Source organism: Rattus norvegicus, chromosome 3, assembly GCF_036323735.1.
Source record: "Rattus norvegicus strain BN/NHsdMcwi chromosome 3, GRCr8, whole genome shotgun sequence".
Taxonomy (NCBI): Eukaryota; Metazoa; Chordata; class Mammalia; order Rodentia; family Muridae; genus Rattus; species Rattus norvegicus.
The window spans coordinates 80136002-80153705 of NC_086021.1; the positions used below are offsets into that span (position 1 = coordinate 80136002).

At 38.3% G+C, this 17704-nt stretch overlaps 1 protein-coding gene across 2 annotated transcripts in view; it reads left to right on the plus strand.

Annotated features, from left to right (window-relative positions):
• Nucleotides 1–1554: 1554 nt before the first annotated feature.
• The window catches only part of Mtx2 (metaxin 2), a 61992-nt gene continuing 45842 nt past the window's right edge, over nucleotides 1555–17704 (plus strand). Inside the window, exon 1 of one of the 2 annotated variants that reach the window (XM_006234371.5) lies at nucleotides 1555–1795. In XM_006234371.5, coding sequence (XP_006234433.1) covers nucleotides 1756–1795 — 40 coding nt within the window. In that variant the 5' untranslated portion in view covers nucleotides 1555–1755. The remainder of the gene's footprint in view (nucleotides 1796–17704) is intronic. The other variant, NM_001008286.1, reaches the window with a different exon arrangement.

The following is a 17704-nucleotide window of genomic DNA, read 5'->3' on the forward strand; positions in this document are numbered from 1 at the left end:
CAGGAAGATACCTAGAACAGCTCATATCTCTGGGTCAGTATCAACCTCAGGATGAGGAGGAAATTGGACACCACATACACTGTTGGTGTTTCTTCTTCAGCACAAACCAGGGCAGCCTACTATCCTCCTTGTGTCTCTATAAGCCTCACATCAGCCTGAACTTCAACCAGAGAAAAGATGCTTTTAGAAGTACGTTGTGTCTATTTAAATCAGGAAGTTTAAGTTTGGTTTAACAAGCTTCTTATTTGCTGTGGGGGCTACCAATACTTCTATGGCTTACTCTTCAAAACCTTCTACCATTTTATGTCCTCTGAGAAGACTTCTATATACTAGCCTCTGGTATCTATGAATGTGATCTTATCTGCAAATTGGCACTTTGCAAATAAAACTAAGAAAAAAATATATATGTAGTGAGAGAGTAGGCCTTATCCAAGGACTGATGCCTTCACTGGAAGATAGAATTTTGGCAGAGACACACAGGGAGAATGTTGCGTGATGATGGAAACAAAGGTTGAGGTGACTTGTCTAAAGTCACGGAATGCCAGGGATGCACATCCTAGAAGCTGTGCAGAGTGAGGAAGGACATTTATTTCTATGTCCTTGAGAGAAAACATAGTCTTGCCAACACTTTTCACCTCAGACTTCTAGCTTTCAGAACTAGAGAGGAAACACATTTGTTGTTTTAACCACCCAGTGTGTGGTAATCTATTTGGCATCTCTAAGAAAACAATATGCTGCTACTTAAGCAAATGAACAGAAATATGGACAATAAACTGTAATGGAGGGTCAGAGGTCTGTGAACATAAAGGAACAACTGAAGAGGAACTGACCTGGCCAGTACAAGCTGATGCAAGTGTAGGCATGGGCTAGGCCACCAAGCCTGATGACTTGAGTTGGATCCCTGGAACCCACATGGTCGGAGAGAACTAAATATCAAAAGTTGTCTTGGGTCTACACACTGACACACACACACACACCCTTCTGAGCCACATTCTCATCAGCGAAAGGGCGCTTTGGCTCACCAAATGATCTCTGAAAATCAAGTGTAATTTTTGTGCTAATTCTGTAATGTTTATGGTTATTCGTCAATTGCAACCTATAATTTAAAAAATGATTAGGCCAAGAGGAAAGACTCGCGCCCTTGCTTTACTGTTCCCTCTACACTCAGAAACAAGTAATTGAAGTGTTTTGTTCTCCAAGCTTCATTTTGGATGCTTGGAGTTGAAAGATTAAACTATGTCTCCGCTCACGAACCTCCTTCTGGCTAGCGCATTTGAACACATAACCAACACTAATATCTGTCTATGGACCCCAAATCCTGAAGTTAGTGGAATTGAGCCAATTCCTGGGTTTGGCGCTTCAGTAGTCCCAAACCGGGCACTTTAATCTCTTTAAACTTGTTTCTGTTTGGTGAATTGCTGAAAGGTTGCAATAAAATCCAAAAGCGCCGTTACAGGTACATAAACATGTATCCTGAGACACTATGCGGAGAGTCTGATCTCCAAGGGCTCTCACAGGTCCCGAGCGCCCGGGGCGGAGCAGCCGGAAGTGCCGGCGTGCGCTGTCAGCGACGCCGGAAGTCCTCTGTCGGCCTGGCGGTAACCTTGTGGGCCTGGCCGCTACTGCTGAGGTGAGCTCGGCGAGTCTGAGCGTTGGCCCAGCGAAGCTCGTTACCTGCGGCGGGCCGCCGAGGTCGCGCAGGAGGGAGCCGAGGGCTGCGGAGCTCAGGCGCGCGCGCAGGGCCTCGCAGCCGACATGTCTCTGGTGGCGGAAGCGTTCGTCTCCCAGATCGCAGGTAACCCGTGTGGGCGCAGACTGGGCGACGGGGAAGGCGACGGGGATCCGCGTGGGGTGAGGGCTGGAGTTTCCCTGCAGCCGTGGGTCAAGGGTGTTGAGCCCACAGCCCGTGTGGAGGCGGCCATAAGGCTTGGCCTCACTTTCCGGATGAGGAAACTGAGGGCACATGGCCAAGGTCACCCTGCGGGGACAGAATCCTGTCCACATTCCCTCCGCTGCGCTTTGTTCCCTTTCGCAGCGGTTTGTGTGTGTTTGTGTGTGGAAGAGGCCCGGGGTTAGCGTTGAGGTGGGGGCGTGGCTACAGGTTCAGCCCTCGCCTCCCCCAAGGCTTCTGTGGGAGAGGGGCAGCCTCTCTGGTCTTGGGTTCTCAAGTTTAAGGAGACTGTCCCTCTTGAGCCGCCCTTCTTTACCTGTTGTTGTTGATGGGTCTCCGAAGTTCTTCTCCAAGCCATTTGCAAAGTCTGTAGGATTCTTGAACTATTCTTAATTTGCAGGCAGTTTAAAGAAAGTAGGCATCTTTGACTTTGTGGTTCCAGCTTGTAAATATATATATATATATATATATATATATATATATATATATATATATATATATATTTCATATTGAAGTTTTTATTTTGTTGAAAGTGGCTATGATAGAGAAAGAAGAGTTAATGGAATGAATGTTAATTAACTCCAATAGTGTTTTCAGCGTGTGAATAAGGAGATAATCACTAAGATAAACAGGTATATTTGGTATAAGTTAGTATATTGGAAATGAAAAGTATAATGTGTTATCAACATTTCCAAATGCTTTCCACTGTATTGAATTTGTGTGAACAGATTTCCTTTTTCCTTTAAAGTAGCATTTTATAGGAGAGAGGATAGAAGACATATTGTAAGCTACATGAAAGCAGGGGTGCTTGTTTGTTCTCCATTGTATCCTAGTACCTGGCAGTTCTGTTAAAAACCTGTGACTTGAGTAAGTAACACTGAGATTTCAAGTAATGGTTATTTTGTTTCTGATTTTATCACTTAGGTTGAAAAAGTTAGGCCTATGAAGTGAGATAAGTGGTTTAATTTAGCCCGATGCTGTGTTATAAATCATTTTACAGTGAATGTTCACATTCTGAATTTATATATTCCAATGTGTGATTTCTCTTCAATAAGAAAACGAGGAATGATATTTGTTAAACTTTTAATAAGTTCAGAATTCTACCTCAGTTAGTGAAGTTTACAAATTTCCAGGAATTTTGTTATGTTGTCTTAGGTTGTTTGTAGCGATCTGTTGTACCAGAAGGAAGCATTTAAAGATAGGTAATTCAGTAAATAGTAAATAGTATTGGAACAGCTCCTAAGTCAAAGTATTGCATGAATAAATTCTAGATGTATTAAAGATTTAAATGTAACCCAAACTTACAATAAAATAATTAGTAAAAAACAAGGATAAATATAAGGTATTTTAATAATATTGGATAGCAGAAGGAGTTTCTAAGCAAAACATAGAGTATACACTCCATAATAGAAATGGTTGTATAAGAATATGGAAAGTTTTTGATGTTAAAAAACACCATGGAGAGCTGGGGGTGGGGCTCTTGCCTGTAGTCATAAGCACTTGGGAGGCTGAGACAAGAGCATATTGCAGGCTTGAGGCTAGCCAGCCTGGGCTTTATAAGGAGAACATGTTTGAAGTAAAACAAACAACAACAATAACACCTACACCATAAATATATACATAGAATAAGAAAATCATTTAATTATTAAAAAAACTCCCAAAAGAAAGGCAAAAAAATCTGAATAAGTATTTTATAAAAGCAGAAATACAGATAGAAAGTGAACAGGTGGAAAGATGGGCTCCACAAATAACTGACCATCCTTCTATTTAGGCGAAAGGGAATATGCTAAGCTCTAGTACTGTCAAGGACTTACAGAGAAACATTACTTTCTAACCTATAGTGAGAGTAAACAGCAATATTTGCTAAAATGTTATACTTTAATCCAGAAATCACCCTTATGTGGATTTATTTAGTAGAAATTTGAGGTCCAATTTTTAAAAGAACTATACAATAATCTTCATTATTTCTGATAGTAAAAAAATAAGAGTGTCCCAGATGTATATCAGATTATGCTATAACAATCCAACAGTTTTGATTCAGTATCTAAAATAGATGAGTTGTCAGAGAGGTGTGTGTACCTCATTGTCAGCACTATTCATGGTAGCCAAGATGTGAAAGCAAACCTGGTGTTTGTCAGTAGATGAATGGATCAAAGAGATGGGCATATACACAAAAGGCATGCTGGATATCCATGACAAGGAGCAATTCTTCCATTGAGTCCATTCTATATGAGTCATTTAGACGCATGCATGTTTTGTTGTTGTTTGTTTCCTTTCATGGTGACTTCAGGTGGAAGTAATGTCATCTTTCTTAGATTTCTATTGTGTGACCAAAAGCAACTTGGGAAGGTGGGGTGTATTTCAGTTTATAATTGAACCATAGTCTATCATGAAGGGAAGCTAGGGCAGGAACTCAAGCAGAGACTATAGAGGAGGAGGACCACTGTTTCCTGGCTTGTTCTCTGTAGCATTCTTAACCTGCTTTCTATAAACCCACCCAGGACCACCTGCCTAGGGGTAGCACAGCACCCACAGGGAACTGGACTGACTCTCGGATACCAACCATTAATAAAGGAAATGCCCTACAGACTTGCCCACAGCCAGTCTGATGGAAGAATTTTTCAATTGAGTTCACTCTTCCAGAATATGTCTAGGTTTGTGAAAACTTGACAGAAACCTACCAGCACAGATGTATATTTCAAAATAGCCAAAAGGATAGATTTTTAATATTATCACAGAAAAGTTGATGATTGATGATAGACACGTTAAGTAGCTTGATTTACTCTTTATACATTATGTACCTATGTTAAAAATATTATGTTTGTCATTTGAAAAAGCAAATTTATTTCTGGCATGGTGATAAACACTTGTAATAGTAACAGAGGCAGGAGGATTGCCAGTTCCAGTATAGTCTGGGCTGTATAGAGAGATCTTGGCTTGGTGGTGTTGGTAGGGGGAAAATAATAATAAAATACATTTATAAATATGTATACTTGGGTGTTTACAGACACTGATAGTTAAGAGATGTGATAATATGTTAGCTTTCAAGCTAGGAAAGTTTAGTATGATATACACCCTGTGTGAACTTATTAAATAGATTCTGTATGGGCAGGTATATGTTTACCTGAGCAAAGAAAAACAATTAGAACAATTCAACTAATTCTCCTCAGGAGTTTCAAGAAAATATAAACTGTCGGTAGAAGATGGAGGAACTGTGTTTCTGATTTATTTGAATTACCTTAGTGAGCCTGTTTTACTTTTGTAATTTAAACAACTATACATTTTCAAATTAAAAGACTTTACTTAGGAACAGAAAAAAAAGAAAATCTGGGTTTAACCTTGACCTTTAAGTGATTTATAAATGTAACTCAGATCCAATAGCTATCCACAGTATTTTGTTTTGGGTCATGATTTAGCATTCTTAGAAGGAGGTTAACCTGTAGGGTAGAGATACATGTTTACATAGTTCTGTTTTAACAATAATTATGATTTTTTTGTAACTGATAAATATCTAATATATATGGTAGTTCGGTTATTCTTCCTCCCAGTGGTCATGAGCTAGCACACATGTTGATATTTCTTCTGGAAACATTTAAGGCATCTTAATGTTAAGCTGGTATCTGTGATCTCTCTCTCTCTCTCTCTCTCTCTCTCTCTCTCTCTCTCTGTGTGTGTGTGTGTGTGTGTGTGTGTGTGTGTGTGTGTGTGTGTGTGTGAGTGATATTTCTGCACTGCCTGCCTCAAGAGACTGATTTGTAAAGGGCATATTTATGCAAGCTGCTTTAGTGTGGATCTGCAATGTTCCCCAAAGACCCATGTTATCCAAAGTTTTGATCCCCTCTGTGGCATTGGGAACTTGTGGCATTTCTTCAAGTAGAAAGTTTAAGAGGTGCTGGTTGCGAGACCATCATCCCTTTTGCTGTGTCTCCACCGTGAAGAGTTTTATTTAGATACACCTGCTTCACCACAGGTCCAAAGCAGTGAGTCTGCCCTACTGTGAACCAAAACCTCCTAAACTGAGGCAGAGACAAGCCTTTCTTGTTTGTAAGTTGATTATCGCAGATGTTCTGTTAGAGTAATGGTAAACTTACTCCTAGGGCTTTCTTTGTCTCTTTCCTAGCAGTGCACCTCTGGCTCACAGCTCCCATTCTGATTCAGTGGGATTGTTGTCTTTGTAAAGTTTTATTTTCGTAAAATATTCGTTGTGACTTCTAGGTTCAACACCTTCCTTGGTTTCCCAACGTCAGTAGGGCTAAGTGGTAAAAGCCTGTCTATAACTAAGTCCAGGTCTGCTACTTTAGCTTCCGCTCTTGTCACTCCCTTCCTGAACCTCTAGACTTTCTAAAGTATTTGTAATGTCCACCTTTAGCACACACTGTTGTCTGCTTGATATGGCCACGTCAACAATTCTGGTTCCTTCTTAAGACTCAACGCCATTTGAGTGTGTGTGTGACTAGGACAGTTTTTCCTTGTCAAATGAGATTCTTTTTTAAATAATAATAATAATAATAATAATAATAATAATAGTAAGATCCATGGTCATTATAGAAAAACGAAAATAATACAGAGAACTATAAGGAGTGAAAAATCACCTGACAGCCTGCTGCCAAAATTAAGACTTTAAAATCCCATCTCATATTCAAAACTTTGCTGAGCAAATCTATCATTTCTTTCTCCTAAATTAAAAATACAGGCATAGGTAATACAGAGGGTGCATTTCTTTTGTCATATGATATAATGGGATCTCTTCTCATGTCTATGATGAAATTACTTTCTGTCATATTTGAATGGCTATGTAGTATTTCATTGTAGTAAAGAAACCATAATTTACTTGTGAAAACCCAAAAACCAATGGGTTTTTAGGATTTTTTTTTTTTTTTTGTTTGCTCTGTTTTGCTTTTTTGAGAGAGGGCTCACTAAGCAGCCCTGCAGTTTGGCCTGGATCTTACAATGTAGACCAGACTGGCCTTGAACTTAAAAGAATTGCATTTGCTTATGCTTCCGAGTGCTGGGGTTTGGGGGATGTTTCATCAGTCAGTATAAATGAAAGGTTGGAGACAGCAGATGCTCTGCACACAAGAATACCCACACCAGCTCGTGCCGTTGCATGGCTGACCAAGCACATAGAAAATGAGAAAAGCACTGTTAGGACCAAGGGATCTAGGAGGACAGGAAAGCATTTTGGGACCAGGTGCTATTTGTAATGTGTGATCTCAGGGAGGACTTAGTCCCTTTCTTACAGGGCTTTTAAAAGTTTTAAAAGGCTTTTTTAAAAGCTTTTAAAACTATGGATTTCAGTTGTTTGGTTTCCTTCTCAGCAGCACCTACACTAGAATAACCAGGAGAAGTTGTTTTGCATGCATCACAATGGCCCTTGGTCTTGCTTTGCTTTTCCACCACTTATTGTGTAATATTTCTGGTAGCTTGTGTTAGAGAGAGAAAAAAGAGAATTTGGCAGGTCAGTTTGGTCAAGTTGATATGTGCCAAAGCCATCGAAGGTGTATATGATTTTTCTCTTTGCAATGGTGCTTGCATTTGTGGGATAAATTTCTTAAAGTAGAAGAGGAATTTGAATTATTCTTACCCAAGTAACATGGAAAGAACAATAAATTATGACTTTGAAGGAACAGTTGGTTCTCTAGATTATTACAGGTTAGATTTGGAATTTTAAAAGGATAAAACATGGTCTTGGATATTGAATCTGCTAAAAACTTTAAAAGATGTATTTTATTTTATTATGGGCATTGTTTTGCCTGCATGTATGTCAGTGTGATAGTGTTGGATCCCCTGGGACTGGAGTTACAGACATTATGAGCTGTCATTTAAGTGCTGGAAGAACTCCTTACCGTGCTCCTAACTGGTGAGACATCCCTCCAGCCCTTTAAAAATTTTATAAACAATCTCTGTATTTTAAATTTTCATTATTTTTTTCAAATGACAAACGTTCCTAACGTAAGTTTCTGGTTTGTTTATTTATACCTGAGCATGAATAGGTCCCTAAATGTAAGTAAGTATCTTGAAAATAAGTGGCATTAAACATGCATGTTTTAACTCATTAATGATGATAGTTTGGCTAGTCATCTATGCTTCCCATGCGATGGGGACTAGGATACTTAATATCCCAACTTCATTCAAAAATCTTAGAAGACATTTACAATTTCCTCTTTTACACTTAGATGAAATGTAGCTCAGTGGTAATCCATTTACCTATCATGTGGGTGACCCTGGGTTTGATCCCAAACATTAAACATAGACATGCATACACACACAAAATCAGGCATATTTTAAAAATGTTTTTATATTGTAATAAAGTATGCTTTGTTCTGTTTTTCCTCATCTTAGTACAGGACATCACACCAAGAAAGGTTCTAGAGGCTGAGATAAATGGTAAAATAGAGGGTAAAATAATCTTACAATACTGGTAGGAGTGTAATAATAATATAGCACAGGGGAAGAACATTTTCACATGCAAGACCTGAGTTTGATGTTCAGTACCACCAAAAGAGTGTTTTTATTTTTTAAATTTTTAAAAATTTTGGTATGAAAGGGCAGTGATGCTACTGTCGATAAGACCATATTGCGCTCTCAAAGTATTGAATGATGAAAACTACAACAGATAATTGAGGAAATGCATTAATAATTTAAATGTGCTGAGAACAATGCATTCAATTGTTTTGTTCTTTAAAATGAAATATTTTCTTAGTTGTTTTTACTCAGTGTTCTGAGGATTTCCCAATAGCATTGAGGAAGGCACCAAAGAATTACTGAGAAGTTATTGAACTGGCCATCATATTTTAGATAATCATTTTTTCATTATCAGTCATATAGATAGTATTGTATCATGGAACTTACCATGTTGGTAGCTGTGAAGTTGATATTGAAGGGGCAGGTGGTGAAGGCAAACAGACAAAATAAGGTTATACTCCAGATGAAAGGCAACATGTCGTTGATTGACAGAAGTATGGCCTATTATTTGGTCCTACGTATTCATGAATATATTGCAAACCAGATTCTTTTTTTTTTTTTTTCTCCTTTTTTTCGGAGCTGGGGACCGAACCCAGGGCCTTGCGTTTACTAGGCAAGCGTTCTACCGCTGAGCTAAATCCCCAGCCCCGCAAACCAGATTCTTAAAGGCAATGCTTTGCTCCCTTTGGAAATTCTAATATGTTGCTAAGATTCTTTGAAAGACATGTTTATTGAAAATTGTTTGCAGTTGAGGTAATGTCAATTTTAATTTTCTTGTAAGTTCTATTACAGTTTGATACTCTTAAATAACTCCTCTTTCTATGATGTGTTTGGTATGGGACCCAGTGCCCCGAGTATGTTAGGCAAATACTCTATCACTCAGCTATACCCACAGCTCCATAATTTTGAGCGATTTAGCTTAAAGGATTTTGGTGATGGGTACTCTCTTAAATTTGTCAGTATCATTTCTGTGGATGCTTTTGAGTTATTAATGTTAGCTTAAGCTTTCTGTATTTGAGTGAAAATTGAAAGAAAACATCACCAAATGTCTTAACATTTCTAAAACATTTAAAAATATCTTGAGAAGTAGTTATTAGATAGAAGATATGAGATAGATAAGAGATTGAAAATTCAGACTTTTCATTTTGTTTTAAAGATAGAAGTTATAATATTCAGTAAATTTAGCTAAACTCATTTATATGGGGGAAGAGAATGTTCGCCTTGCCAGTAAGAAAAATTCATGCTTTAATTTTTTATTGCTTTGTAAATGACCCTCTATTCTTGAACTCTTTTCTTATTTTTGTATAGTCTATAAATGAATCATGGTTTTGAACTTTCTTACATCAGTAATAAAAATGAAATTTGATGGGTTAGTAATGAAGGCTCTTTTCATAAAAAAGTCATTTTGTCATGACAATTTCCATTAACTGTAACTATTTAGCAAAATAGAAGTCATAAAATGCATTTCATTGTGTGTTTTTGTGCTAATTATATATTTTTATCACTAAGAACTTTCCTAAACCACAGAAATTTCTTTAAAACTTAATTTGCCCTTGGATTAAAGAAAAGGTTTTTGGTGTATATTTATTCTATTGAATACAACATTCTTCGGTATAATAGAATTTCTTTTCACATATATTTTATTATATGGTCAACCTAAGCATTGGCTAAAACTTTATAAATTTTATCTGCTTATCATTAAAAGGCTGTTGTTACTGATTGCTGACTAATTATTTGGCCATTTGTTAGCTACCTTTGCTTATTAGTCTTCATGATAAATGAAAAAAAATTTTTTTAAAGACCCAGTAGAATACAGGGTTCAGTCCTCAGCACCACAAAACCCAAAAACAAGCAAACAAAAGCTTATGGTCATCTTGAAATATAAGTAATTTCTTTGATTTGCATGTTTTATTAAAGAGTTATTATGTTGTCATTGTTTTTACTATTATCATTATCAGTTAAAGATACTAATTTGGCCAGTGATGAGAACTAGTTATAATATGTAAACTATTTAACTAGTAATTGTTTTTTTGTTGTTGTTCTTCAGTTGGAGTAATGAATTATTCTTTATAGATTTTCCTCTGTATTAGTGTTCTACAGATGAGGAAAGTCAGTGGGCACAGGTGTAGACATGAATATGTGAGAGGGAATTTATTTGGGGAATTAGCTTATTTGATTTTGGAGGATGAGATGTTTTACACAGACTGTCTATAACTTGGAGAACTTGAGATGGACTCAGTTCAAATCTGAAGTTCTGAAAACCAGAGAAGCTGTTGCTTCAGTCCAAGACTGAAGGGCTGAGAGAACCCACAAAATGACTGACAGTAAGTCTCAAGAGTCCAACGATTGTAGTTCTGGTGTCCCTGGGCAGGAGGCAGGCAAAAGAAGGAAGAGGGTGGAAGGGAATATGAATCTTTTCCATTTCTTTTTCTTGTGGTATGGTGGTGAATGTTTATTTTATTTTATATTTTATAGCCCACCATCAGGAAGTCAAGGACAAATTCAGGGTAGGAACCTGGAGGCAGGAACTGGCATGGAGGAATGCTGCTTATTGGCTTGTGACCTGAGCCCACAGGAATAAGGGTCCTTCATGATAAGGTGTTGAAAGGGAGGACTAGGGATGAGGAGATAGAGAAGAGAAGAAGCTGGAATAAGGAGGTCTAGCACAAGCTGGTGACTTATGCTTATGCAAGTTTAGTAAGTGCAGTGTCTTATATGTCTTTTTATAAGGGAGAAATGGGCTGAAGTCAGCAGAAAGCGAAATAAACAACGTTGGCAAAGAACCAGGCACAGCTGCCTTAGGACTTTACCACAGCCCTTCAGTGGGGAAAGCCAGATTCCCGCCTTTATCAGATCTGCCCCTGGGCAAGGACAGAGAGCCAAAGTTCCATTTGTATTTATCAGAACCTCTGAGAAAGCCTTGGAATGGTCTGTCTCCCAACAGGCTTGCTCCCCCTGGCTTTCTTTCTTTCTTTCTTTTTTTTTTTTTATTAACTTGAGTGTTTCTTATTTACATTTCGAGTGTTATTCCCTTTCCCGGTTTCTGGGCAAACATCTCCCTAATCCCTCCCCCTCCCCTTCTTTATGGGTGTTCCCCTCCCCACCCTCCCCCCATTGTCGCCCTCCCCCCAACAATCACGTTCACTGGGGGTTCAGTCTTAGCAGGACCAAGGGCTTCCTGTTCCACTGGTGATCTTACTAGAATATTCATTGCTACCTATGAGGTCAGAGTCCAGGGTCAGTCCATGTATAGTCTTTAGGTATTGGCTTAGTCCCTGGAAGCTCTGGTTGCTTGGCATTGTTGTTCATAAGGGGTCTCCTTCAAGCTCTTCAAGTTCTTTCTCTGATTCCTTCAACGGGGGTCCCGTTCTCAGTTCAGTGGTTTGCTGCTGGCATTCGCCTCTGTATTTGCTGTATTCTGGCTGTGTCTCTCAGGAGCGATCTACATCCGGCTCCTGTCTGCCTGCACTTCTTTGCTTCATCCATCTTGTCTAATTGGGTGGCTGTATATGTATGGGCCACATGTGGGGCAGGCTCTGAATGGGTGTTCCTTCTGTGTCTGTTTTAATCTTTGCCTCTCTCTTCCCTGCCAAGGGTATTCTTGTTCCCCCTTTAAAGAAGGAGTGAAGCACTCACATTTTGATCATCCATCTTGAGTTTCATTTGTTCTAGGCATCTAGGGTAATTCAACCATTTGGGCTAATAGCCACTTATCAATGAGTGCATACCATGTGTGTTTTTCTGTGATTGGGTTACCTCACTCAGGATGATATTTTCCAGTTCAACCATTTGCCTATGAATTTCATAAAGTCATTGTTTTTGGTAGCTGAGTAATATTCCACTGTGTAGATGTACCACATTTTCTGTATCCATTCCTCTGTTGAAGGACATCTGGGTTCTTTCTAGCTTCATGGTATTGGTACAGAGACAGACAGATAGACCAATGGAACAGAATTGAAGACCCAGAAATGAACCCACACACCTATGGGCACTTGATTTTTGACAAAGGAGCCAAAACCATCAAATGGAAAAAAGATAGCATTTTCAGCAAATGGTGCTGGTTCAACTGGAGGGCAACATGTAGAAGAATGCAGATCGATCCATGCTTATCACCCTGTACAAAGCTTAAGTCCAAGTGGATCAAGGACCTCCACATCAAACCAGATACACTCAAATTAATAGAAGAAAAACTAGGGCAGCATCTGGAACACATGGGCACTGGAAAAAATTTCCTGAACAAAACACCAATGGCTTATGCTCTAAGATCAAGAATCGACAAATGGGATCTCATAAAACTGCAAAGCTTCTGTAAGGCAAAGGACACTGTGGTTAGGACAAAACGGCAACCAACAGATTGGGAAAAGATCTTTACCAATCCTACAACAGATAGAGGCCTTATATCCAAAATATACAAAGAACTCAAGAAGTTAGACCGCAGGGAGACAAATAACCCTATTAAAAAATGGGGTTCAGAGCTAAACAAAGAATTCACAGCTGAGGAATGCCGAATGGCTGAGAAACACCTAAAGAAATGTTCAACATCTTTAGTCATAAGGGAAATGCAACTCAAAACAACCCTGAGATTTCACCTCACACCAGTGAGAATGGCTAAGATCAAAAACTCAGGTGACAGCAGATGCTGGCGAGGATGCAGAGAAAGAGGAACACTCCTCCATTGTTGGTGGGATTGCAGACTGGTACAACCATTCTGGAAATCAGTCTGGAGGTTCCTCAGAAAATTGGACATTGAACTGCCTGAGGATCCAGCTATACCTCTCTTGGGCATATACCCAAAAGATGCCCCAACATATAAAAAAGACACGTGGTCCACTATGTTCATCGCAGCCTTATTTATAATAGCCAGAAGCTGGAAAGATCCCCATGGCTTTCTTATACAATCCAAGACTACCTGCTCAGGGACTGTACCACCCACAGTGGGCTTGGCCTTTATGTCAAATTTTTATTCCCTCTGGTCCCTTAGCTGAGATGGGGAAATACTTAATTACCAGTCTCTTTTGGAAACACCCTCACAGACACATTCACAAATCACACCTTAATAGTTCTCTCAGTAGCCTTTGATCCAAACAAGTTGAGTCCTAAAATTAAATCATACTCCCCTAAAAGATTTCTCCATATTGCCATTTGCTCGTCTTTTAGAAATCATGGACTACAGATTAAAGATAAGTATTTATATTTCAACTTACTGTCTAGATTATTTTTGTACCATAGCTAATTGACTTTATTGGTCTGTCTGCAGTCAAAGATTTAAGTTATGTTAAATGAAATGAATCAATTGGATTTTGTCTTTTAGAATAATGTAACTGCTATGCAGATCAGCTTTCTGTCCCTCCCTCCTCTCTCCTCCTCTACCCTCCTTCCCTCCTTCCCTCCCTCTCCCTCCTTCCCTCCCTCCTTCCTTCTTTGCTTCCTTCCTTCTTTCCTCCTTTCCTGTATGTCTCTGTGTCTGTCTGCCTGTCTGCCTCTGTCTGCCTCTCTCTGTGTCTCTCTGTGTCTCTCTGTGTCTGTCTCTGTCTCTGTCTCTCTCTCTCTCTGTGTGTGTGTGTGTGTGTGTGTGTGTGTGTGTGTTCATTCATGTTCTTGATCATGTTCTAGACCTCTGTTGTCCTTACTGCTGTTCACCTTACTTCTCAGGGCTTCTCTCAGTGTAAACGGAAGCTCACCAATAATGCCTATGGCTAATCTGGACTTGTTCCTGGGATCCCTGTTCTGCTTCCCACTTTATTCTTTCAACAATATTAGACGATATTTACTATTTCCCCTTTTACAGTAAGATAACGAAGTAAGAAAAGGTTAAACAACTTGTCCAAGATTACTTACATGATAAATTGTAGAATTGGGAGTCTACATGACTTCAAGACCTAAACTTTTTCTCTATACCACCTGTTTTCACTTACTGTGCTGTAAATGGTTAGTATCTCTTGTTTCCTTCCCTTTCACTCTACCCAGTCAGTAAAACTAAATTCTGGAGTACAGTGACAATTTTATATGCATCTTTGCCTTATTAAAGCCATCTAGGTATTTAATAACTTGTTTGTTCATTTAAATGGGGGAGGATCTCACTAAAGTGTCTTCTAATACATAGCTTTTAGTCATATATCCACAAATACATGCTTGAGTAAGTCGAGTACGGTGGTCAAAAATCTCAGTTAATCTACATAGATCCTCAATATTACCTTATCTGAGCTAAATGAATGAAAGAGATGAAGAGAATTTAATCTTATTTTAAGTGCCACCTGTGTCTCTCGGACATTCTTTTTAATGTGTGTATTATATGTATTAACAAAAAAGATATAGATCTGGTAAATTTACTTTCTGAAAGGCTATGTAAGTTTATGTATTTACACATTTATACATCACAAGCAACAAAAACTCTAATACCGATCAATAGGCTTCTTCCTAAGAACTTGAGATAAATTGTAACCAACACTGTAACTCTAAGACACTTTCAGACTCACAAACATATATATTTATTTTAGACAAGGTCTTACGTAGTTCAGACGAGCCTTGCACTTGCTGTGTGTGTAGCCAGGAGTGAATCTGAACTTGATTCCACTGTGCTTACCTTCTGAATGCTGGGATTAAAGGCATGGGCCATAGCACCTGGTTTATAGGGTACTCCCAGTTTTTGTGCATGCCTGGCAAGCTCTCTCATAATTGAGGTACACTCCAAGTCTCATAGAACCCTTCTTGAGAGTCCTTATTTGAATATGTTAGTCTTTCATCTTTGAATATGCACTTCCTTGCCCTATGCTACGCAATGCCACCTACTTATGTTTCAGGCGTATGAAAATGATGCCACAACTCCTGCATTTCTCCTTTTTAAAAATACGAGTCATTTTCTAGTATGAATTTATCTCTCAAACTGTTGAGTGGTAATTTTTAAAAACTTATTTTTATTTTAATTTGTTTCTTTGGGGGGGGGGTATATGCACGTGAGTGCAGGTGCCTTTGGAGGCCAGAAGAGGTCATTGGGTTCCCTGGAGCTGGAGTTAGAGGTGAGTGTGAGCTGCCCAGCATGGGTGAGTGCTGGAATCTGAGTTGGGTCCTCTGCAAGAGCAGTATTGTGCTTTTAACCACTGATCCATCTCCCTAGCCCTGGAAGAATGATTTCAGTCTCCTGTTTTGGGAAGAGTCACTCCTAAACACATTTTGTTGTAAAGTCTTTGAAACACCCTGTCTTCATTCACCCTGTACTTGGGGGATATTATATAATCATCTCATGATTATTAGCTGGGATGTGTTGTTAACTTTTTCTATAGTTTGCAGGTTGAATTAATGTTGAATTTAATACCTAATAAAGCATTTTTTAAATTCTCATTTTGATAGTCTAATTATCTTAAAAATTCATTTGCCTAAAAGATGTTGGGTTTTAAACTTAGTGTATTTGTTGACATCATTGAGGTAATCATTCTGGTGTCTAATTTATTTGTTTTCTTTGTGGTATGCGGTAACTTGATTGTTTGAGATCAGCCAAGTACTTATTTGAACATTTTAATATATTGCTAGTATTTGCATTTACAATTTGGCAAAAAGTCATTCGAATTTGGGGATAGACTGACTGTGCAGTGTGTCTTATTCCTTTTCTCTAACACTGTCTACGTAGTGTTGCTAGGCTGAAGTAATAACATCTATGAGCTTTTAGAATATCGTTGCCTAAGGATAAACTGAATTTGACTTCATTAGTGCACAAATGATAGGTTTGTGTAGAGTTATTATGGCATTAATCAATTTGATGGATTGGAAAAATGACAGAATTGAAGTAGCATGTAATATTAGTGCCTATTATTTTACAAATTATGTCTTCACCTACATTCATATGCCAGAGGAGTCATGTTGTACTTTAGAAATGCAAAATTTTAAAACACGAGAAATCAACAACAGAGGGGACCTTTTTTCATGGCCTGTCTCTTGGCCTCTTATATTAGATCAAGAAATGGACCTTGGAATCTAGACTTTTTTATTAGGTCACTCCTTTCATAATTTGAAGTACCCTGAATGAATGGGATGGGAGGATCATCTGCCACCAGAATGACTTAGCACTTACCTTGACATTGAGGACACTCAATGTGATATGTAAATAAGAGACTTAATAATATACTTCTGTGCATTTATTTGCCACCAGTCATTTCAATAGTGTTCTAATGGACTACTAGTAAAGAATATTGATTCTTTTTAGGATTATATTTATTGATAAAGCTTAAGGATAGCTTAAATACAATTAAAAGAATGTTGAACAAATATATTTTGATTGTTTCATCATGTATAATGCTAGCAATTTATGCATTGTTTTATGGCTGTAACAAATTTTTAAGAGTTTATTTAATTTAATTTTTAAACTTAAAAATTTTAGTTTTATTAAGACAGTGTCTGTATGCTGCCTGTGTTATCCTGGTACTTGTGATCCCCTTCTGCCACAGCCTCACAAGTGATGTAATGATAGGATGTGCCACCTGCCTGTGTCTGTTCCTTCTTAATTTTGTTTTGTCGTCCTCAACATAAATACATAAAGTGGTAGAGAAGGTCTATTTTGAAAGTGTAAGAAGTAGCCTGGCTAGAGAGATGGCTCAGTGGTTAAGAGCACGGACTGCTCTTCCAGAGGTCCTGAATTCAATTCCCAGCAACCACATGGTGGCTCACAACCATCTGTAATGGGATCCGATGCCCTCTTCTGGTGTGTCTGAAGACAGTTACAGTGTAGTCATACACATAAAATTAATAAATCTTAAAAAAAATACCCAATTGCATAAAAATAACCCTTCTTTATTCCCTAAAGATTAAAATATAGAGACATCCTCTTTTGTTCTTGATAAAGGAAGACACTAAGTAGGAAATAATCAGGGCATTGACTAGGGCACTATAGAAAGCTGGTAAAGGACTGAGTAGCTTTTCAATAGCACTAATTGGGATATGCACTTAGTGCTCTGACTTATTCTAGTTCTTTTTTATTTCATATTTACAAAATAGGAATACATTTCTTAATAAAATTGAGTGTATATTTCGTGAATACTATTAGAATAACAATTCTGTTGTTTTGAATTTAAGATTTGTCTTTATGTAGATGACTGCTTTGTCTACATTTGTATCCGTAGTTGCCTACAGAAGTCAAGAAGAGGGCACTGGCCCCCTTGGAACTGGAGTTTCAAACCATGGTTGTGAACCACCATATGAGTTTTGGCTAGCCTTTACTTACTGAACCATATAGTAATTTCTTTTCTTAGAATGAATTTCTCTATAAGCAGGCAATTTGTGTGTGTGTGTGTGTGTGTGTGTGTGTGTGTGTGTGTGTGTGTGTGTGCCCTGTACATGCACATGTGGGTAGGTGGAGGG